At 42.0% G+C, this 25,233-nt stretch overlaps 1 protein-coding gene across 3 annotated transcripts in view; it reads right to left on the bottom strand.

Annotated features, from left to right (window-relative positions):
- Positions 1–12,905, bottom strand: part of afap1l2 (actin filament associated protein 1-like 2) — a 64,303-nt gene extending 51,398 nt beyond the window's left edge. For all 3 annotated transcript variants that reach the window (XM_061232204.1, XM_061232203.1, XM_061232202.1), the window contains exon 1: positions 12,729–12,905. In XM_061232204.1, the coding sequence (XP_061088188.1) occupies positions 12,729–12,744 (16 nt within the window). In that variant the 5' untranslated portion in view covers positions 12,745–12,905. The remainder of the gene's footprint in view (positions 1–12,728) is intronic.
- Between the last annotated feature and the right edge of the window lie 12,328 nt (positions 12,906–25,233).

Below are 25,233 nucleotides of genomic sequence, written 5' to 3' on the forward strand. Positions count from 1 at the left end.
TTATTAGATTTATATTCGAGTAAAACTAAACTATTAAACTATTTGGTCTCAACCCGAAGACAGGCCACAGTAAGGGAAGAGACCACTGCAGAGATTTCTTTGTTAGTTGTAATATGATGCACCTGTCATGCCTCACTGCATACACTGCAGCTTTCCAACATTTACCACTGTGAATGTGCAATATTTCCATTTGTACAAGTTTGAATTTTTTGGTCAGATTAGGGTTAGAGCAACATCATGAAGCCCAGCAGCACAAAATCACCCCTCAGAAGCAAATACGTAATGGACACAACGGTGCCGCAATATTGTGCAGATACCACCACAAAAGGATAACAATTAGACTCCATGCATCATGATGGCTTCTGTGCAATTGTTTGTGCTCATTCATAGCTTTAACATTCTGCTTTTTAAAACATCTCATTGGGTAAATGTTTATCTACAATGATTCATGTTCATCTAAAAAATAGTAAAAACTCTACAGCTCTACACAACAAAGCTGTTAGAGCCAAAGACTCATGGTGGAGAAGATTGCTGCCACATCGTTCCTTGCCTGCATTCGGAAAGCAGGGCACATATTCAGGGTTGTACAAACTGAGTTAAAGGTACAATAGATTTTTGTGTTAAACCATTGTTACAAGACCATTGTAAGTCCCTTCCTATCATTGAAAAAGGCTCACTGACATGTTAACTCATCCTCTGCCTATGTTTATAGTCCTTAAATTTGACCAGTTCAGACCAGCTCCATATATCAGACATGGTTTCACCATCTCAAGCTATGTTTTGAAGCAGCTGGTAGCTACAAGCTCATACCGATAGACCAGCTTTTTGACCAGTTTGGCCATGCTGGTTGATCAGCTCATACCCAGCGAGACCAGATTATGACCAGCTTTACCAGCTACATATTCAAGCTGGCAAAGCTGGATTTTACAGCCGGGTCTGGCATACAGGGAGTCTGTTAGGCCTTTCACACCAGCAAGGCTCCATGCCGGTTCCGGTTCCCAAACCTAATTCACGTTCAGACCGAAAATTATTTGGTTTAAAACCTGAAAAGTTGGTTCTCAGCTGGAACCAAAAAATAGTTGGTTTTTCCTTGCGAACCGTGATGTCATCAGTGGGCGTGTCATTCCGCCTGCCTTGTGCATTGCGCAACGCCCTCCGTTCATGATGGAGGGCGGTAGAACTTTGGTTCAGCTTAAACTGGTATGGACGCGGGCTGGTTCGTCAGAAAGCACCAAGGTTCTGAGACTCCAGAACAGAACCAGAGCCAGAACCAGAACCGCGTCTGTCTGAAAGTGTCACAATCTCCTTGCCATGACACTTCGTATTCCGCAATACTCTCTCCTGAGTGAATAAGGTGAAGAGTACACAAGACTGCCCACTGCCCTTAAAAAAATCTCTGGCATCTGATCTAAGGCCTGCCCTTTGTAACTCATCCTGCCTCTGTGATCTCTGCCCTCCCGTCCAATCAAAGGCGAGGATGTAGGAAGCTGAACTGAGAATGCTTACAACAGGTTTTTGTGTTCAATGTTCCTTGGCTGACCGGGCCATAGTCACACAATGAGGTGCTTATGGTATCATAGGCCTAATTTCTTCCTCAATGTGTGTAGGAACCATATACCAGGATCAAAATCCTGATTTTACATTTGTGTTTAATCAATTTTAGCACAAGTATCCATGAATGGGGCGGCACGGATGGTGCAGTGGGTAGCACTGCCGCCTCACAGCAAGGAGGTCCTGGGTTCGAATCCCCGTCGGCCGGGGCCTCTCTGTGCGGAGTTTGCATGTTCTCCCCGTGTCTGCGTGGGTTTCCTCCGGGTACTCCGGTTTCCTCCCACAGTCCAAAGACATGCACGTTAGGCTGATTGGAGAGTCCAAATTGCCCGTAGGTATGAGTGTGTGAGTGAATGGTGTGTGTGCCCTGAGATAGACTGGCGACCTGTCTGGGGTGTATTCCTGCCTTTCGCCCAATGTATGCTGGGATAGGCTCCAGCCCCCCTGCGACCCTGATCAGGATTAGCGGGTTCAGATAATGGATGGATGGATGGTATCCATGAATGATTTGTGTTCCCTATAACACTCTGCTGATTGGTCTCATGAGGAGGTTTTAAAATTCATCACTTGATCAAAATAATCCTTGATCACATGATCAGGGATTCAAACTTGCAACCACATATGTCCCAAGACCTTACTCCCTACTGCAACGCACAACAGATGTCATCTTGTAACTTTGGAATTATGCGGTTCTCTCTGTGTTCTGAGTAGTTTTGACATATTGAGCTTCAAAGTTCAAAGTTTCACATCCTAACCCAACAAAACTGAAATGGACAGTTCTTCATAAATCAAAGTGACATACACTCTAAAATTTCTAAATCCTATAAAATGACCCTATAAACAACATGTTTATGAAACTAACTCATTTTTGTCAAAAAATGTCAGTTAGAACCTTATAATTCTAAGGTCTCGAGATGCAATTGGTGCAGGTATATAAATCATACAGACCAAAACCTGATAATCACACAGGAACAGGATAGCACTGTAGCTACTGTACATAAATGTGGTAATAGTACAATAGTACAACAGCACTGGGTTTATTACAGTAGAGTTGCTGAGGGGAACCAGGACATTTCCACAACTCCTTTTCCACGCCCACCACACATTCCTTGCATTCTATTTTCTGTGGCTTTGTCAAATGGTTTGCATATCAAATTACATTACATTATGTTGTAATCATCCATTTTGGCTCAAAGTCCTGTTCTCTGTTACAGAGGAGTTCCAATGGTTGAGGGTTTTATCTGTTACATCTGTACTCTGGGTAGGCTTTGGTGGTCAGCTGTGAGTTTCTTTCCTGGTCCGAGTGAACTGGCTGGAGAGCGTGCTGGTGCTCATGTTGCATAACTCACGTGTGAAAAAGCTGAGTTTCTGACAGTCCAGCTGGAGTTATGAGCACAGCATTGGGAACCATAGCAAATACGAGACCTTGTTTCCCAGGGACCGTTCCACAAAGCAGGACCCAGAAGTAATACCCAGAACAGCTCTTTTTACTTCATGTTGCAGATTTGGGAGGCTTCCAGGTTTTACTCAGTGTAGTTATCCGGCTAACTCAGTAATCCTGTGGAAAAGGCTCCAGGTCTCACCCGAAAGCCAGAATAACAACACAAGAAGGCTGTCGCTCACAGCTCCGGTTCCCATCACTGCTTTGGGACATCGTGTTTCAGGGTTATCCCTTCATTCAGGGGAAAATAGCTTCCAGGTCTAATAAAAACCATGCACAGCAACTGCAATGTAGTACCCTAGTGTAAAATCCTGCTATGCTAGCTTGAAAATTGAGCTGGTCAGGTTGGTCATAAGATGGTCTAGCTGGAGATGAGCTGGCTATGAAGTGGGTCTAGCTGGGTATGAGCTGGTTAACCAGCTACCAGCTGTTCCGAAATATAGCTTGACTTGGTCTGAACTGGCCAAGCAGCTAAACCATGTTGAGCTGGGACCTGGTCTGAACTGAGATAGTTTTAGATAGATAGTTCAGTAGGATAATCATCTCCCTATACAGTAATGGTCCAGGAGTCAAAGTCACAAGCCACAATACCTTTCCACATTATTTAGCTTTCTCTGCATTTAGCTCAGATGATGAATTAATTCACTGAAGTTTGTTCTCTAATATTTCTCATTTAACCGACAAAAAAACACTGCATATTCATACTCAAAATATATTTTTACATGGGCTTGTTGCGCATTTGAGTGCTTTCTGTTTCTAATTTTACATTCAGAACACGACCATCATATCATAGGCCGCAATCTGAAATGCAGCTGGAAGTAACAACTTTTACATATGCAGTTGTGGTAGAACCTAATTAGAACCTAAGAACCTAAAGTGCAAATTAGAATTAATGACACCTGTTTGCGATCACATACTCTCATGTTAGGAAACATTCCAGTTCACACACTCATTTCAGAGCACACTGGTGCATGTGTGTGGTCAGACCTCTTTAAAAGAAGTTTGGCTTATTTTGGTTTCAGGACACTTGCACCTGGTAATATGTATACAGGGCAGTCACCTGACCCCTCAGACCACACCTCCGTATACATCTCTTCACACTCAACAGCATCAGTAACAGTAACAGTAACGAGTTCTCAGAATGGGGCGAAAAACAAAAACCCTCCAGTGATTATCAGTTCTGCTGGCAGAAACACATTGTTAATGAGAGAGGTCAGAGGAGAGCCAGACTGGTCGAAGCAGACAGGATGGATACAGTAATGCAAATAACCATGCATTACAACAGTGCTATGCAGAAGAGCATCTCTGAACACACAACGTGCTAAACCTCTATGTGGATAGGCTACAGCAACAGAAGACTTCATAAGTCTCAATAATAGGACTAATAAATACCTAATAAAGTGCTCACTGAGTGTATTTCATGACTGCAAGAGACTGAGTCAACAGAAAATTCTCCCCGTCACCACCAGCAAGAATTGCAAATCAGCCAACAGGATCTACACTGATAGTAATCAGAACTTGCATTACTGGTGCCAGTGAGGCTGAAACAGATTTGAGCTGCACATTCTTCTCACAGTCATTTTGCTTCAAGGTTGGTTACCATTGGTTGCAACCAATTGTGAGGTTACGATAACATTAGTGACTGTTGCTATGGTAACATTAATTCTGTTTTCTAGCTTTAGATATTGCACTTTTTATGTCAAAGTGCCCCAAATATGACATTGCATGGCACGATTGAATGAATATACACTCAGTGAGCACTTTATTAGATATTTATTAGACTTTTTTAGACTTCTCTTATTGTAGCCTGTCCACTTAGAGTTATGATGCGTTGTAACCACTGTTATAATGTATGGTTATTTGCGTTACTGTCACCTTCCTGTCAGCTTTGACCAGTCTGGCCATTCTCCTCTGACCTCTCTCATTAACAAGGCGTTTCTTCTGCAGAACTGCTGCTCACTTTGCAAACTCTAGAGACTAGTGTGTGTGAAAATCCCAGGAGATCAGCAGTTTCTGAGATACTCAAACCACCCTGTCTGCCACCAACAATCATTCCACAGTCAAAGTCACTTAAATCACATTTTTCCCCCATTCTGATGGTTGATGTGAACATTAACTAAAGCTCCTGACCCATTTCTACATGATTGTATGCAATGCACTGCTGCCAGATAATTGGCTGATTAGATAATCACATGAATAAGTAGGTGTAAGAAAGTTTAAATGTTCAGAATAAAGTGCTCGGTGAGTTTATGTGCTTACTGCTGCAACTTCCTCTGTGTGCAGACAAGCACGCACTGTCTGTCTTCCAAAACACATCAACAGCTGTTTCACTTTTTCACTCTACAGCCTGGCAGCTAAGCTTGTGTGGATTCAGAGGAGAAGCTACAAGCGCATCACTTTGTTACAGTCTTGTTCCGTTCAAATTCAATAGCAGTCTTTTCTATCCCATAGAGAAAGTTGCTTGAATGCTTTAATGATTCACAAACAATACTGTTCTGACAAGCTCCATTCAATCCCAGTGGCTAGGTTGTACCCAATTGCCCACACTGGCAATTCTTTCGAAATGAAGTTTTGTTTCTTTCAAACACTGTTCTCACTTCCTGTCTGACTTTCACTCTCAGAATTGACCATTAGTTAGTATTAATAGGAAAACACATACTGTGCAGACTTATCTCATGCCAGAGTGTCAACCTAGTCAGGTTCATATTGCTATAGATTATAACCCTGACAACCGAGGTTAGCTGCTAACTAACTGCACAGGCTAGTAAAATGAATTGCACTTTGTTTCATCACCTCCAGTCTGTACCCACCTGCATGAGATTACAGTTCATCAAAGGAAGTAACTGACCACTGGTTTAATAACAAAAGACATCTCTGGAAAGCGGGTAGACTGTGAGTTACGAGCCTGACAAGTGAAGCTACACTTTTCCCGACTTTTAGCAGCAGCCCAGGGCAGTGCAGGAAGCAAGAGGGACAGCAGAGGTCTGGAGTCAGACTCCACAGGACTCCTTTGAAAACAGGAAATCAGCACAGAGCACTATGCTTTATAATTCAGCTACTCAGCTAAGATCCTCCAGCAGTGGCTCATAACAGAACACCGGCCCAACCCACATCACAAACCTTCACAAACTGCAGAGCACAGTCAAACCCAGAACACATCTGCACAGAACACAACCACTCAAACCCAGAACAGATCTGCACAGAACACAACCACTGGAACCCTGAACACATCTGCACAGAAGAGTCACTTCAACCTGCACAACTGCTTTAAAATGTAGCACTTGATCTGATGAGAAGAAACCAAAACACAAGTTTCACAAATCTAGTGCTTTACACTTCCATGAGGAAGCTGTCCACGGGGAAATAAGTCCAGTACTGGCAGCTCTGGATTTGCTGCGCTATACTACGCAGAAGTGTATCATCTGAATTTGGTACAAATTTCATAGTTTCCTTATCAGCACAGCATGCCTCTGTGGAGGAATACCCTCTGAGGTTCCTGCAGCCCTTTATCCCTGCATAAGTTCAAAATGTAAAAAATGAGATTGGTCCAACTTTTGGGACTAGCGGGGTTGGGGGGATGGGGGTTATGGGGGTTTGACTGGCAAGGCAGAGATTTTTTTCCTTTTTGGCATATTGAAGTAAAGTTGCTTTTCGGGAAAATGTGTCAAACAAACTAGTTGACAATAATTCAACATTTGAATCATTAATTTTAGTAATGTCAATTATTAATAGTTTTTCATTCATTTTACAGTAAATGTTTCAGCTCAAAATGGCAGCATTCAATATTAAATCACACATATTTTAAAGGGTAAATGGTTGGAATTCATATAGCACCATTATCCAAAGCGCTGTACAATTCATGCTTCTCATTCATCCATTCACTCACACATGATGGCGATTGGCTGCCATGCAAGGCACCAACCAGCTCATCAGGAGCATTGGGGGTTAGGTACTCAGGGACACTTCGAGACACCCAGGGCAGGATCTAACCAGCAACCCTCTGACTGCCAGATGACTGCTCCTACCTCCTGAGCTAATGTCGCCCCTAATTTTAATACTCAGACAGAACAGAGCCCACTTTTATTGAAATTTAAAACTGTGACTAAAGTTGTCCTTTTATCAGCACAACAAATGTGTTTCAAGTATTGGCTCAAATTATCCATGCGACTCTTGTACTCCTGATATGAAAAGCTGTTGTTTTCAACACAATACATACAGGACACATTTTTCAGTCACATTATTTTCTGCATCATCATACAAATTCCACTTGAGACATCTGTTGTGCTGCTGCTCAAATGGACAACCCTCAATGTTCATGATCTCATTACTTCAGGCATTACCTTAATTATACATAATATATTGTATGACTACCACATCAGTTGAATACCACTACTCAGTGCTGTATTCAGTGCTCATCCTTATGTCTCACCAACTTCAGAATAATGTTTCATCATATTACCTAATGCTAGGTCTGATAACATAACTGTACAAAACAAAAACATGATTATGTATCCGCAATAATTGGGCATTTATCAATTTAATATTGATAATCATAATATTAGTTAAGTTTTACAGCTAGGTACCAAGAGTCTGTAGATATGTTACGTCCCTGGAAACCAAACACAGTGACTAACAACAGTGAAAAATATATAGCCCCCCCAACACGGACACACCAACCAACATTCCTCTTGTTACCTTATCACCCTTCAGAATAATTTCAGCTTTTATTTCCTAGTATTTACACCTAGATGTGTTAAACTACTTAGAATATAGCACTTTTGGTATCAGACCACCCAGGAAGTTTTCAGGTAAGCAAAAGTATTGGAACAGAGAGTATTTAAGTAAATTAAAGTAAATAACATTTAACATAACATTTGGTAGCATATCCCTTGCTTGCAATAACTGCATGAAGCCTGTAACCCATTGACATCCCCAAACTGTTGCATTCTGTTGCAGCCTCTTTCGGTTGTTGTTTGTTTTGGGGGTTTTTTTCAGGAGGTGAAATGAATGTTATTAGGTTAAGATTTACCAGTCTAAAACCATCCACTTTCTCTCCCAAATGAAGTCCTTTGTTTTGTTGGCAGTGTGTTTTGTGTCATTGTCTTGCTGCATGATAAAGTTCCTCTCAATTAGTTTCAACACATTTCTCATTTCTCAAGTTGCCAGAGACCCAAGGCTAAAACCAAGAGTAGAAGACATTCAGAACCATTCATTGTTTAACCAATCTATCTAACAGGATACCTCAGGGCAACAAGAAACACCTGTCAGTCACACGTTTCAATACTTTCTCACCTAAAAACTGGGTGGTCTGACACAAAAGGTGATATGTTCTAAGTAGTTTAACAAATCTAGATTAAAGAATACCAGGAAATAAAAGCTGAAATTCAGATTTGTCATGTCATGTATATCTTTCAACCTGAATTGTCTTCAGTATATAGCAAAAACAAAAGGAATTGACCTTGCTGTTCCAATACTTTTGGAGGGGACTGTATATGTACATTTATAAATATTTAACTTGCACTGAGCTCTCTTCATGTTTCATACATGTCAGGAATGTACTTTCCGTGCCTAGTCACTAGTCTACACCAATCAAAATGTGACATGTCACGATACATCACTACACAACAAAGATATGCAAGGACCCCGAGCAGATCGTTGAGGCGAACAGATCGTCGACCAGCACCGGCTGGCAAAACTTCCGGCTCACAGTGAACGCCAGCCCGCTCTGTCCGAGGGCCTGCGATTGGCTGATGTCAGCATTCCGCGGTCAATGGTGACTGTGCGAACAAGGGCAAGGTGCAAGCCTTTTATCTGCCTTTCTAACAATACAGCAGCGAGCACTCCATAGTACAAACAAAACACTGAAAGTGCATGTAGATAACCGCACACATATGCGCACTCACAAGTCCATGCGCAGCACTGGTGATGAAGAATAAAATGAGGCTACCACTGGTTCAGTCTGCTTCCCTGAGCTCCAAACGCAAATGTACACTGCACAAAATTCCACACACAGGAATTTACACAATAACTCCACAGTCACAGTATCTACAATTTTTTTTATAAATCATCAAGCTATAGTCACACAAATAAGAAAAAATAATTCCCATTCTATAAATGAAAAACTAGCATTGGAAGTTTACTGTTGAATAATACTGTCTTGTATTAAACGTGGAAATGTTTCATATATGGTGCATATTAAGCCGGGAATTATGTGTTGTCAAGACGTGCTCCATGATATTTCATTTAGATCAGTAATTAAAGGGTTGTAAAAATTGTGCCTCGAAACTGAATTTTAATTCTGGATTTTAACACTGAACACTATTTTAGCTGTGTAAGGAACTGCTACTACACACCACGCAATAAATGGAATGTACGGTGACAGAACTGGACAGTGTCAAAGAAACAAAGCAAAGAAACAACAGTCTCTGAGCTGTAGAACCACCAATGTGAAGACTACAGGACCCTTGTGTGTTGCAATTTGGCCCACAGCTGAGCTTAGCCAATAGGAGCTATCCTGAGGATTGAGTTAAACTGGCAGGATGAGACAGGCCTTAAGAAAGTAGGCCATACAGGCGCTGATGATGTCACAGCTTTACTCAGCAACAGATCTCCATAGTGACAGACCTCCTCCCACTGCCTGTGAACTCTTTCATTCACACAATTGGTTGGGCGATCCATCTCATTGGGAGGGGGGCTGCCATTTGAGAGATTTCAAATGTAGCCAGTTCCCCATAAGAGGCCAGTGAAGTCTAAAGGAGAATTTGGGGATTTGAGCTCTTAGAGATAGCTATGTAGCAGATGCGGGATGGACACGGAATGGTTAGTTTGGTGATTTAGTTTGGAGATTGCTGGGGGCTAAATAACCGAGGGCTGAGATCAGCAACTGACGGTCCCCGAGGGCTGAGAACTGCTGGTTTTGCACCCCCCCTTATGTGGGAGTCTGGCCAATCAGTAGCACTTATTACCCGGGAGAAAAGAAAACCAGGGCTGGATTCGGATTCGAGAGCTAGAGTTGATGATCCCTGGCCTAGGGTGTAACAGGGAGGTTGGAAGGGAATTGCAGTGTGTGTGTGGGGTGGTTTGGAGATGCAAAGAGTGGGGGTACCCTCTCCATTCAGGTTCAAGCCAGTATAGCCTACTGAAAACTAAACATGACTTTTTTAACAAACAACGCATTCTGACCAACAGACAAAGGACAAGATAAAGTGTTTTGTGTTTGTACATTGTGGTGTGTTCACGCCCCCAGCACAAACAGTTTGCAAACAGCCCACCAGTTTTAAACCTCCCCCTGTCTGCAATTAGTCCAAATATTATGTGGCTGAGCAGTTGTGAGGCAGATCTCAACTTCTTTTTCAGGTTCATCTCATCTCTGTACTGTCTCGTAGCATGACCATGACTGGAATAGGCCGACTTTTGAGATGAATACTTTTCGAGGAAGAGTTGCTGAACTCATACAAGGATATTGTCGATTCTTCACACGAGAGATTTTGAAGACAACTAAATGTGCCCCAATTCATGGCATGAAATTTCCTCCATACATAATTGTAGCTTCCTCAGAATCATTGAATGAATGAACATGAATTGACATAAAACAAAGAACATAAAATGAAGAGCTTTCTATTAAGAATAGGGCCTACTGACAACGGTGTTTGCGTGGCTGGATTTTCTTTCTTTAAAGGTTTGTATACAGTATACTTGACCTACTTTAGTGAGTCTCAAACCACCTCCACCAGTATGGCAGGAGCCACCGCCCCAGTAGCCTAACCTGCAGGTCTTTGTAGTGTGGGAGGATACCAGAGTACATGGCAGAAACCCACACACTCAGAGGGAGAACATGAAAACCACACACAGAAAGGCTACTAAAAAGACTACCCTGCTGAAAAAACTGCTCAAGCTAGGTTTTGAAACAGCTTCACCAGCTTCACCAGTTCAGACCATACTCAACATGGTTTGACCAGCTGAAACAACTGGTAGCTGTTCATTTCCAGCTGGTCATAGTTGGATTTTTACACCAGCAGGGAAGGCTACTAGTTTTGTATTCCCAGGGAATAAACGTAGAAGAAAGAAGCTGGAATAAGGGGTCTCACTGATTTGGGGTCCAACTGCACATTTTTCCGGTGTGAATGGCCGGCCCTCTCTGGACCCGCGAGCAGCATCACTCTGACGGCTCAGCAGCCACAGGAATCTCCGGAATCCCAGAGGGACGCATTGTTGCAGCTACTGGAATTCACTACCGGCTTATTTCCCAAACATTCATGTTTATGTATGATTAAAATATATTAATGCAGGGTGAAGGACGAATGGAGAAGCAAACAGCTTACACCCCCGCAAGGGATGGACGAGTGAACCAGTAAGGCCAGGGTAAATATTTACAGTTAAGTGCTGCTGGATCTCTGGCACGACCACGCTTTCAACTGCTCAATAAATTACTATTACACAGAGGTAGCAGTCAAATTAAATATTCTACCACCTGTAGGTATTCAAATACTTCCCACTGTGCTAATAGTGAGCGCTACCAATGAAGCCATAACATTTTATGATATATTTTAATAATCATCATCATCACCATAATTATTATTGTTATTTGTATTATTATTGTTATTATGTTATTATTATTCATCATAATTAACATTATTTGTAGCATTAATAATATTGTTATTATTATGTGTATGATAAAGTTTATGATAACCATCATCATCATCATTATCATCATCATTTATTATTATTATTAATAGCAGTAGTATTTGTAGGAGTAGTAGTAGTAGCCTAGCACTAGTAGTAGCCTACCTTGTCGTCGTATTATTACGTGCGACATGACAATTTAATTTCCAGAAATGCGTACATGCCAACAAAATACATAGCCTATCTTTAAACAATGTTTTCAAGCACAGCAGAATTTCCAGTGTCAATTGAACTCTAACTTAAAACATATGAAGGGATCAACGGGGACCAGAGTAGCACAATGTACAGCAGGCTGCTCTGTAAGAGTAAAACATTTTACTGTCAAGAAAGAGGCATACTTTACTTACTTTATGGTACTGGAGATACAAATTAACTGAAGGTTGTCACACACATTGAATTCAAGTTTTCACCATGTACAGCAACACCCCTCGCGCCCCCACGCCCACCTACAACCCAAATTACTTTGCCCCATTCCGAGAGCCATAACATCAATAACGTCATGAACAGAAATCTAGTCTATTCAAACAGTTATCTTTAAAAAATAGAGGTCAATTGCAGTACATTAATCGGCAGGCTACGGGCTGAGAGTCCGAGACAGGTTCTAACTGTTCCCCAAAGAGTTTCCGCCGCGAGGACTTTCTGTACAGTAAGATGTAGTTGAATTTGCCACCACATTCGTCTTGACTGTATACGCTATGCACTTCATGAAATATTTATCCTGATTCCAAGAGAATAGTAATGGTATGCAGGAAGATATTTTTTTTTTGCTTCTTAGATTTTACCCTTGTCACGTATCTCTGCAGCCAAGACTGAACACAGAGATGCTAAGCGCAACTTTGGCTTTCCCACAGTCTGTCACATTTAGTCAACTGATACACTGATAAATTCAATCGGATATTTTCGTAGCGACTAAAGCCTTGTGGACTGATTCATATAAATATAAACATGTTTAAGGTTAGGATATTAATCCATCTACTTATGGTTTATATTTTTTCATGCAGTTAGGCTATTTAGTCTATGCGTCTTCATCTCTTTCACGCTAGAAGTGACATACCTTCATGCTTCTCCATGTTTTGTGCACGAAGAAGACTTTAATTTCTTATCCGAATGCCTTTTATGTTTATTTCAAGACTATCCCAAATCTCCCAGCTTGTGAACCTGAGAGAAGCGGCACTTGAGACGCGCTTGTACAGGGCTGTACAGCTGTTCGCCCTGTGCGACTCCTCTCTAACCTCCGGGCTCCGCTTTCTCAGGGTTTCGCGATCGACGCGCCTCCCTTATGGAACGTCATTGCTACTACAGCTGAGCGGACGGCGACCTTCCGGTCTGGTTCGAATTACATTATTAAAGAATTTCTCCAAAGTTATTTGATTGCAAATAATAAATTACCATAACTGTAGAACCATAAGAATCCATAACTGTAACAGTTAATTTGTCATATCTAAATAGGAAGCAGAACTGTTATTGACAATTCATAATGACTGTAATGACTGTGTATAAATAGCCCACTACTACTGATATACTTTTCATTGTCAAGTTAAAATAAAACTTTTGAATAGTTATTGAAGTTTTAGTACATACCCTAGCAGCATAAAAAAGACATTAAAATGGCAAAAGATTGGGGGGAAGGGTGGGTCATATTACAGAATAACATCTATGAGATGTTTCTTTTGTGGCTTTTAATTGTTTTGCTTGGGGGAGGCGGGGGCTTAATATTTCCAGAAATCAGCCTTGTACCTTCCTGCCAAAAATTAACGTTTCTCAACTCTGTCTGGGTGACCCGAGGGATGATCCGAGTCTTGAGAAAGCATGGCCGGAATGCTGCTCGCACACAGCGCTCAGAGGAAGTGAAACAGCACTGAAGAGGAACGCGGTCGGTGGCTGGAAATGCGCTTTGTGAAACAAATGTTTCGCCCTCCACACTCAAGTCAAACCCCTCAATTCGGATGTGTAAGTTCCTCGTTATATAAAATGATGTCAAAGCCAAACAGATCACAAGCTTTCCTATAAAAAAAACAATATATATGGCTTTGTCATCTTAATTCGGCCGTGCGTGCCTTTTGTGTTGGGGGACCGCACGTCGGCGTTTCTCTACTGCAGAAACAAACAAAAACAGTTTGGAAAGAAGAAAACACACGACCAGGTTTGCATGGCCAATTCATATTCTGACTAGTCTCTCTTTTTTGTATTGTTCAGAGTAACTCTGGCGTTCTCCACGGATAACCAACTTCTGCACTTAATTATCTTAATTAGCGAAATTATATCTTGATCAAACATTTGTATATGCACCAGGTACAGCTGCAGACTACAAGTTTATCCTAAAGATTTTACTATGCTCAAGTACAGGAGTGCACCAACAGTTGGTTGGAACTGAAACAAGCTGGCAGACCAGCCCAGGACTGGTGTTGCTCACCCTGGTGTAATGTAATGTATCTTTCCTCTTTTTTATTGCTTCTCCTTGCATGTTAAGTCTTCATTTGGCTAATTTAATTTAGCACAGTATGAGATTCCTACAAGTAGGCTAGTAAATAATAGTTTATATTCTTTGTTTTTTATTTGAATATCTTTTAGTGTTTCACTTTCAATTTCCATGTGATCACTGAAATCTTCCTTTTTTGCATTTGTCATGGGAGGAAAACTTACCTGCTCTAACTTTGTTCTTGCTGAAGTGACGAAAAAAAAACAATATGGAGAGCATGACCCCAGCAAAGCCTGAGTAAATGGAGGGGGGTCAAAGGTCAGAAGTCTCAGGTACTGCTGTAATTTTTCTATCATTACACTGGCGCAAATGCACTAGGAGAAATAGTGTGTGAGAATCACTTCATCCAGCAGCAAGGCTGATGCATATCACTGCACTGGTAACACAATCATGACCAGAAACCGAAAACACGATAATCTTAATATTGGTACCCAACATTCCCATCCTAAATAGGAATGCCTAACTATTTGCAACCACAGCCAATTCGGTATGCTGATCCGGGTGAGTGTAGATATCCATGGTGCGGAAGTCCATTGATTTGGAGGATCTTTCATATGGCTTTAGCATGCAGTCCACAGACTTGGGTTTACCAGCAGGGGTCACTAAAGAGTAATGAAATGTGGTAAAACCTAAACCCTGGGTGATTTGCACATAAACGCATGAAGCTGCAGACAACAGTTAGCATTTTTATGGTCTGGGTTCAGAATGTTTCCTTCAATCTGACCACATACTGCAGTTATCAGCAACTCACAGTCCTCTAGGTTCAGTAACTCCTGGGTTTTCACCCTCCCTTTACCTGGGAGTCAGGTGTGACCAGACAGTCTGGCTAATCAGTAGCACTAATTACATGGGAGAAAAGAAAACCAGGATTTTATTTGGATTTGAGGGCCAGAGTTAATGATCCTTGATATACTATATGTAACAGCACATTTTGTACTCGGGTCTGCATATTTATTTTTAATTGGACAATATATTTGACAATAGTAATTTAGGGGAGCCTGGAAACAGAAGAGAGATCTCCACAACACAGTTAATGCACCTCACCTCCTTACCTGGGTTTTGATTTTAAGGTGAAAACAAAAGCAGACCCAGTAGCTTTCCAGGACCAGGGCTGGAGGCCACTGGTTTACACTCTCCTGACAGGTATTCAACCTTAGATCTGGCCATCTACTTTCCTTTGGCACACATTCAGGGGAAGGAAATGATTATCAGGTAAACAAACACTGTCGCCTCAAAGCCAGCAATGAAGCTAACAGGTTCTTACAGGCAAGCTGTGCTCCAGCAAAAAAAACCCACCCACAACTGCCCTGTAAAAAGCCTCCCTGTCTGTGTGATTGACAGGGCCAGGGATGAGGCTCATACAGGGAATGATTGTGAGAGGAATATTGGCGCCCTGGCCTGACAACTTCAGCCTATACTTCTGTATAAGGGAAGAACAATTGTGAGAGTGACATTGTGGAACAGTGGTCAGAGCAGTAGTGTGGAGCAGTGGTCAGAGCAGCAGTATGGAGCAGCTGCCACTGTGTGGAACAGTGGTCAGAGCAGCAGTGTGGAGCAGTGGTCAGAGCAGCAGTATGGAACAGTTGTCACTGTGTGGAACAGTGGTCAGAGCAGCAGTGTGGAGCAGTGGTCAGAGCAGCAGTATGGAGCAGTTGTCACTGTGTGGAACAGTGGTCAGAGCAGCAGTGTGGAGCAGTGGTTACAGCAGCAGTATGGAACAGTTGTCACTGTGGAACAGAGGTCAGAGTAGCTGTGTGGAGCAGTGGTCAGAGCAGCAGTATGGCGCAGTTGTTACTGTGGAACTATGGTCAGGGTAGCAGTTTAGAGCAGTTGTCACTGTGGAGCAGTGCTCAGAGCAGTGGTTTGGGGCAGTGTTCACTGTTCAGCAGTGGTCAGAACAGCAATTTGGAGCTGCTATTACTGTGGAGCAGTGCTCAGTGCAGCAATGGGGTGCAGCACTCAGTGGACCAGTGGTTAGGGCTGTAGTATATAGGCACTTTGCTCTGTTACAAATTAAGTCCAGTAAACAGCGTTGCTCCTTAGAGGCCAGGCAGCATTCCCCAGCTCTCACAGAGCAGCAGAGGGGAGGATGGCTCTCTCATCCACATGTAGGGGGCATAAGGACATAATGACCCTGCTAGTTCCCTGCTGTTACTGTACAATTTACAGCCCCACAATACACCCGCAGGTTCCCCTCAACTGGGAGAAAATGACAGCTCTTATATTGCTGCGGTTCACTGCCTTCATTATTCACCAGATTCCACTGCCGCAGGTTCGACAATAACCATTGTCATAAATATTAATTATAATTATCATTCGCTTGCATGCTCCCACCATAACACAATCAAGCAAAAATAAAGAAAGGAAAACATAATTAAAAGCGTTTGGGACCGGAATTTTGCATCTGCTACGCACAAGTTCATATGAAATTAGGTGATAAATGAGCGCGTGTCTAAAGCACTAAGTTGCGATGTTCGAGCAATGTTATAGAAGCAGTATGTACATACACTGTACTCAGGTTTTTGCAGGGGAGGCTGTCTGGAACCCGGCTTGGTCTCTGAGGAGCTGAGAAGCATTCCTTAGTCCTGACTCATAGGTCAAAGTTCAGCTGGATTTTGACTCAAACTAGGGGGTTTCAGGCTGAGTAGTGCAGGCAGTTCCCATGTAAGTAAGACACACTGCCGGCTCCGCTCCTGGCAGGCGGAACCGACGTTCCGATCGCCGCCTTTGTCCCCTAATTTCCCAAGAGTTGCTAAGGAGGATGGTGGGGGGTAGAAGAGTGTCAAACTGTGTCAAATTGAATGGGGAAAGCCGATTGGCTTGAGCAAATGGAGATGTCTGATTGGATAGAAGGGATGAATGTGGCTTCTTGTCTGAGGAAAAGCAGAGAGGGAGCACTGTGCAGAGGGAGAAGGGTCAGACACACTCTAATTACCAATGTCTACATCCTACTCCTCACTTCCCAAATAAATCACACCAATTCTCAGAACATCCCTATATATTTAGCCGAGTGACGGCTTTAGCATTAGTGCAAATGCTGCACGTACACACACACAGGACTAATACGCACACACAGCAATAGTGTTCTGAAACTTTTTATTCTTCCTCTAATCTCCACTTGTTTTTTGGAGAACACAACTGAACAAGAGGTGATAACATTTTCCAAGCTCCAATCAGATATCATGAAATGCTGCGCCCAGTAACCCATACCAAATATTTTTGTGATGCAATTCACAGACTGAAATGTTCCTATTGGGGAAAAACCATGAGAACAGAAATATACAGAGGCTGTAGTAGAGGCTTATTTAGGTGGGTCATGGGATTTCCCTTTGTTTCCACTTCACAGATCTAGATACCTGTGCAAAGTCTGCCACAATTAACATGTCTGATGTGAATACTGAAATGTAAATTATGGAGCAGATCCCTTCTCTAAACAAGTCGGGCACTGGTCATGTTTATGAAATAAATTGCTCACTGAAATTAGTCCACAGTGCAAGCATGGATGGATTTCATTTTTCCCGAAGTAATTTTTCTAAACACACGGCCCTTCCCAAGTAGCCCCTCTGTGTCTTAAGTATGTTTCACAAAAGAAGATGGGAAGGTGATGCGGTGAGATTATTGATGGTTCGGTTACAGGACTGAATTTTATATCTAGTTATAAACAGTGTCTAAAGTTCAGTAACCCTGCTGGCTGAATTACTCATGCACCTGCTGTTATAGAGGCCTTTTCAGCTCTGTGTTGAGCCTCGAGAGAGAAACGGAGAAAAGTAGGTGTAGCTGTTGATGTTTAACCAGCTGTCGTCATCGTCCATAAGACACTAGTAGTTATATGGAAAGAAAGATGGTCATAATGCTTAGATGAGGAAACCTTTGTGTTTTGTGTACAGCTAATCAGTAACCAGTAAAAATGCTTTTAAAAACTGTGGCCTTCACCATTCTAATGTTGGGGCATATTATTATACATTATTCCAACATCCATCCATCCATCCATCCATTATCTTAACCCGCTTATCCTGAACAGGGTCGCAGGGGGGCTGGAGCCTATCCCAGCATACATTGGGCAAAAGGCAGGAATACACCCTGGACAGGTCGCCAGTCCATTGCAGGGCACACACACCATTCACTCACACACTCATACCTACGGGCAATTTAGACTCTCCAATCAGCCTAACCTGCATGTCTTTGGACTGTGGGAGGAAACTGGAGTACCCGGAGGAAACCCACGCAAACACGGGGAGAACATGCAAACTCCGCACAGAGAGGCCCCGGCCGACGGGGATTCGAACCCAGGACCTTCTTGCTGTGAGGCGGCAGTGCTACCCACTGCACCATCCGTGCCACCCCCATTATTCCAACAGGTAAATCTAATGTTTTTATATGCTGACTAACGATTGTGTTCTTTTTACTAAGGTTTTCATAGTGAAATTAGTCTAGTAGTTAGCAAGTGGCCCTATGTATGTGTTACCATTGGATGTGATTTTCTAAGAGAAGAGACTTATGAGAGAGAGTGGGAGAGAGAAAGAGAGCTATAAACTGGTAAAAATTAAAAGTAATGAGTCATACAGAATGTGATGCAAAAGGAAAATGTTGAACTTTGCACCAAACATGAAATTCTCTGAAATAATAAATTACATCTCTAATCACAAGATATGGAGCTCAAATTACTTCCTTTATATCCTGGCAGAAATGTATATCCATTGGAAATGTCTTGCGTAACTAGTGCAAGTAAAGTGACTGTTTTCAGTGCTCAAAGAAAAATTCAGTTCACCATACTTACAAAAATATAATCCTGTTTCCTGAATGAAGAGACATAGTGGCAGTCAGCAATTATTCAGTCAATAAATATGCACATGTGCATGCATACAGACATACACATGCTGTAAATCTTAAAGACTGAATGAAACACAGGGACATTTTATGGACCGTCTGAAGTTCCTGATAAAAGGGAGGAAGGTGACTATTAGACAGAGGGTTATTTATTGAGTCCGAAGACCTCCCAGCTGTCCAGACTGCACCCACACAACATGCACAGGAGCTCTCAAAAGACCTCCCCCGAGGCCATTCTCCTGACAAGGTCTCCCATGGAGCCATTCTAACCCTTTGTTGCTGGTCTCTTGAATTTCTCGTGATGATCCTGTGTCTGAAGTTATCGCTGTGCATTCTGACTCTGTTAGTAAAGATCCTGTTAACTCTGATACTGACGCACTCACACGTGGTCACAGGTACCTGATTGAAAAAATAGTCCCTCGGTGGGGGTGTTATGACCTCGGTCATAAGCTTTTGTGTACATTCGTCCATCTCTGTTGGAAGCATGGCTAGCTTTGCTTTACTTCCAGTTTGCCAAAGATTGCCCATGTCCACTTCCAGTTATTTTATTTGAAAAACCCGCCGTTTGTATTGGTCTTGTGGACTAGCTCTGTCAACATTTGCGTGTGGATTGTGCATTAGTGATTACTTTGTTGACTTTGACCCATTTAGTTTGCCTTTCAATTCTTGCCTAGCCCCATTTTCATTTGTTTGTTAACTGGATTTTAACCACTGCTTTATCCTTTTCAACTCCCACTGAGACCCACTCTTGATAGGGGATGACCGGTTCGTGCGACCAGTGATTCCTATGCCTCTTAATAACATATTTATAGACATTTGAGGTCTTTATAACATATTTCTAGACATATCTTGTGTTTATTATCACACTACTCTATCACAGTATTTCTCCTGTGGTGTGATAGAATCTCTGCATCACTATCCATCCCATGAGAGCTGAAGAGAAGGGACTGCAGTCTGGGGGAAAGCTTGGGCAGAATGAAACATGGAGGCCTGCATGATGAAGGATGCAGGGAAAACAGTGTGTCAGCTGGATGACGGCATATCACTGGTTCAAACTGGCTTGACAACTCACACAAATATATGCACTTTCACACATAATAAATATGCATGTATGTATGTAAACACACACATACACACTCGAACAAATGCTCTCCATCAAATCAGCCAAAATTCAACACCACAGTTATGGATGAATCATCGGAGGGAGGTGCCACTATGCTCTCAGCCATTGGCTAAAGAGCGTAGCAATTGAATTTGGCCAAGTCAAGGAAACTCTGATACAGCTGACTCTCAATGCCCCAGGAGACCCAGCCGACCAATACAAGCCCCGCTCACTCAGTCACACATTAGGCCAGAAAGAATTTCACCAATCAGGTAATGAACGGCTGCTCTTTATTATTCAGAAGCACTGTTACATCATTAAAGTCTCTCTTCCAAAAGACAGAAAAGGTTGGTAAATATGCATATCAAAACTCAGTCTCTCATTTCTGTTTTCATTTGATATGGTAGGTGGATTACAATATTCCTTAATTGCTAAAACATTTTTTTTTGTGTTACAAAGAATTGTATTTTTTTTTAAGGGCAAGAGCGCATTTAATCTGAGCGTACAAAGGGGTTTCGTCAAAAAACGTCGCTGAGGGAGTGGTGACATCGTCTTTAATCGAGTATCTATTTACAACTACAGCAAAGGCTTCTCCGCTGATTGGTTACAGGTCCAAGATTGCCATGGTAACCGGTGCCCCAATTGGTCCCACGGAACCTGCTGAAAATGTCCCCAGCAGCAACATCCCATAATACTCAGCACACAGCACATCTTTTGAAGGAATACTACCTGGTTATTTCTCTATTTATGCCTAGTGGTAGATAATCATGTTATCTCTAAAAATTTACATTGAAGGGAGGTGTTGAACCTTTAATGTAGCTGCTTACAAAGTGACCCAAAGCAGTGCTTTTACTTATACAACAAAATGGCAGTTTGAACTTCATATATAAAACACAGTTATAACAACTGTAATTCTTTCTTAATGTTTGTCTATTTGCTTAAAAGTGACATTTGGTATACATGTACTGTGTGTGCGTTTGTTGAGATTATGGACCTTAAATGGGGACTGATTGTTTTACAATGCCATGGAGGAAGAAAGCAACTCGTTAAGTTGAATTTTGTGTAAGATGGTGAAAACAGCACATCCAAAAAATTAAAGGAAAACAACCTCGCCTTTCAGGCAGATGGGCATAAACAGACATGACTCAGGTTTGACCTCTAGTGGTGACTCTCCGCGGTTGCAGCCCGACTCCGCCAAAACGCAATCAGCAACATGGAGACATCTAGGAGGGGATCTAAGCTCAATCTCTGAGAAAACGATAAACACCTTATCTAAATATATTTAACATAATGTGTGATTGAAATGAACTAACTCTAATTCATCAGGCAAAATAAAAGCTGACAAGCATTTTAAAATGGAAAAACCCAGGAATTAATCTGGCCCAGCACACCACAGATCTGAGCCTGATCTATGAACACTCAGCACGACCAACTAAACCCTTTCCCTGGGTTAATTCTTGCCAGTGAATATCCCTGGTGCAGATAATAATGCTAGGCTCTCCATTTCCCCTCACACCAGGGGCCATTTCCTCACCTGCCCCTCCACCTATCCCCCTTCATCATTACTGCTCTCCTCATTGGAAGCTCTCATTAGTGCAAGCGGTGGTGGGGGGGTTAGTATTTTCTGTCAGAACCCCACTGACCCCCGGAGGCTGTATTTTTCATTAGAACTCCGGTGAGAGGAAGAGCTCCATTTAAACCCTTTAAAAACAGCAAGCCAAGTGAGGGAGTATGCTCCTCTCCTTCCTAATAAGCATTAACATACACCGTTTTTTCTTCTTTTTTTTACCCCTTCACACGTGGTCAAATCTATGTCTAGTAACTGAATCGGGGTGGGGGAGTGGGTGGATGTAGGGTAGCTTGGTGTTAGAAGCGAAAAGAAACACAGTTTCTGCTGATAAGAACCATGAAGAAAACCAAAACCAAAGCAATCTGTACATGTATTTTACAATAGAGGAGTGACAGGCAATGTTTGAGTATGAAGTAAATCATGCATGGTGGGTGTGATAGAGATTAGAACAGCTTGGCTTTTTTCTTCATGTCGTTGCGTTTCCACAGGGGTAGTCTGTCAAACTCCTGAATCTCCATCCCAAATATATCAAAGAACATCTCTGGGGCCAAGTGACGCTGCAGAGAAAGAAAGAGAGCCATATTTAATGATAGAGAAAGCGTACTTCACAAGATTTCCTCTAATTAGGACTAACTTCCTTGACCAACAATCATGGCACGGTACATCACAGCCTATGGTGGCACAGTATAGAGCATCTCTGCTGATCACGACACTGTGCTTCACAGCCTATCACAGCACAGTGCTGGCCATCACAGCCTATCACAGCTCTCAGTGCCATACATCACAGCCTATCATAGTATAGAGCATATCTGCCTATCACAACACACAACACACGTACCCCACAGCCCATCATTATTTACCTATCACGGAAAATGATTTGTAACGGCTAGACTGACATAAATATACAGTGCTCTCCATAATGTTTGGGATAAAGGCATTTTTTTTTTCTTGATTTAGCTCTATACCTACAATTTTACATTTGGAATCAAACAATTTATGTGGTTAATTTGCAGGTTCTCAGCTTTTATAAAATATGCGTTTTATACATAGCCTCCCCCATTTCAGGGCACCATAATGTTTGGTACAAATGGCTTCACAGGTGTTTCTGATAAGTCAAAAGCTTCTTTAGCACATGAATTAGAGAGCATTCAGTATGTAGGCTTGATTCTAGGTTTTTTATTTTGGAGTCCGTTATTGGGGTTTGTCAACAGAGCTGTGCCAATGAAAGTCAAGGAACCAATATGAGGCTGAGAAATAAGAAATACACAGCCCAAATCTTAAGCGTACCGAAATCAACTGCTTGGGATATCATTAAAAAGAAAGAGAGCACTGTTGAGCTCAGTATAAGCAAATGGTCAGAAGGTCAGAAGCAGAAGGTCATCATGTATAGTTGATGACGGAATAATTCTCACCAGAAAGAAGAAAAAACCCCAAACACCAGTCAGACAGATCAGAAAAACTCTTGAAAAGGCAGGTGAGGATCTGTCAGTGATTACTGTCCACAGAATACTTCACAAACCAAACTACAGAGGCTACACAGCAAGATGTAAACCACTAGTTAACTGCAAAAACAGGATGAGCAGGTTACAGTTTGCTAAGAATACCTAAACAAGCCTGCAGATCTTTGGCAAAATGTATTTCTGGACAATTCACTTCAGAGTGATTGTAAGAGCAAACTGCAAACTGCAGTTTACAAATTCAAATTCATCTGTCATTGCATGTAAAAGATATGCAACAAAGTACTAAACATGGAGCCCTGAATTTGTGGAGGGCTGTGTAGAAAAATCGTTGTCATTTCTACATGGTGAAACAAAAATGCTTTAAAATGCATTTACTAAAAGATGGGAACCTGTACTTTCACCACGTGAATTTGATTTGATTGACAATAATGTTTACATTTAAAAAGAACATTATGGAGGTTATTGAATTAGCATTTTTTGAATTATTTACTTTACTTTGTATCCGGTACCCATAACCCCCTATTTTATAACCATAATGCCCTTTCTATATAGATCTACAGATCTGCATGTATATAGTTATTTTTGGAGTAATACTTTATATTCTATGTGTCTGCTTTGAAAACACTGTTTTTGGTTTGATTCCTTGATTTGAATTACCTCCAGTCTGGTTCTGTCCACATCCCTAGGGAGCTTAGCCCGCCCTCTGCTGGTGATGGTGAGCATGTCATATGGATATACCTTTTGAGAAAGAGACAGTTTTGTTACAGGAAAGGAATTGCTGATGGAGAGGACTGAAGACTCTGCATAGCTGCGTGGAGATGGACAGAATACTCATTGCACTGAATTAAATTGCAGTTATAGACATGACCTCTCAGTGCTCAATGGATCTTACTTAACTTCACTGTGTTTTACTGTTCTTCACTGACCTTCACTGGATTTTACTGTTCTTCACTGACCTTCAGTGGACTTTACTGTTCTTCACTGGACTGTTCTTCATTGACTTTCACTACAATTTACTGTTCTTCACTGATCTTCACCGGACTATTCTTCATTGAATTTCACTGCACTTTACTGTACCTAACTGTTCTTCACCACGCTTAAGTGTTCTTCACTGCATATTACAGTTCCTTACTGACCTTTACCGTTCTTCACTGTGTTTTATGATTCCTCACGGCATTTCACTTTACCTTACTGCACTTCAGTGCAGTCATGCTTTTCTGAACCACACTGCAGTGTCTCACTTCATTCACTGGAGTTAACCCTCCCTCTTCTGCTTTGTGTTTAGTAATCAATGAGACACAGTTAATTTCACCTGGACTTAAAGCACACACACATTCACTCACACACAGTCAAACGCACACATTCTCTCTGCCCCTGCAGCCCATATTGTACAGCAAATGTATCCTCCAGACTTTGAGCCCATCAACAGCATTCCATCTATCTCTGTGAGACTTGCACAAAGCTACAAGAACGTTGTGAGAACGCTGTGAGAATGCGGTGAGAACATAAGTTTCACATGCTATAGGCTACTGTCTCTTGTGGATTCTGTATTGACATGGTGTGTGAGGAACACTGGATAAGAGAAGTGGATGATTGGTGGGGGAGAAGGGCGTGGGGGGGGGGGGGCGTCATGGTATGGTGCATGCTCTGGCATTGGCTGCTATTCTGTTCCTGATAATTTAATTTAAACTTCCATTTCACTCGGAGACATGACACACAGCTTTAAGGCTGTGAGACTAAGAATCTAATCCCACTTGTTCCTGAGCCTCCTCCCTCCTGTTCTTCAGGAGTGCGAGGAGGTGTGAGGGGCGTGTGACACACTTGTGTAGAGAAAGCAAATCACTGACACACCCTTGATATTCACCAAGATTTCTTATTTTTCCTGCCATAAAAAGTTCCATATCTTATAAAAGCTGGAGATCCCGGCACATTTTTGGTAAGATGTCATGTTACAACTTATTGTGATTGTACAATATGCCAAACAAAATCTAAATTTATCATTTACTGATGTCTTCGCATGATACTGCCTAATTCTAAACACCAAAGCAGTCAGACCCTCTGCTTGGGCGTCCAATGTTCTCCAGCTTTCATTAGTTGATGCGGACATCATGGCAAATGAAA

The sequence above is a fragment of the Conger conger genome, chromosome 2 (genome assembly GCF_963514075.1).
Source record: "Conger conger chromosome 2, fConCon1.1, whole genome shotgun sequence".
NCBI lineage: Eukaryota > Metazoa > Chordata > Actinopteri > Anguilliformes > Congridae > Conger > Conger conger.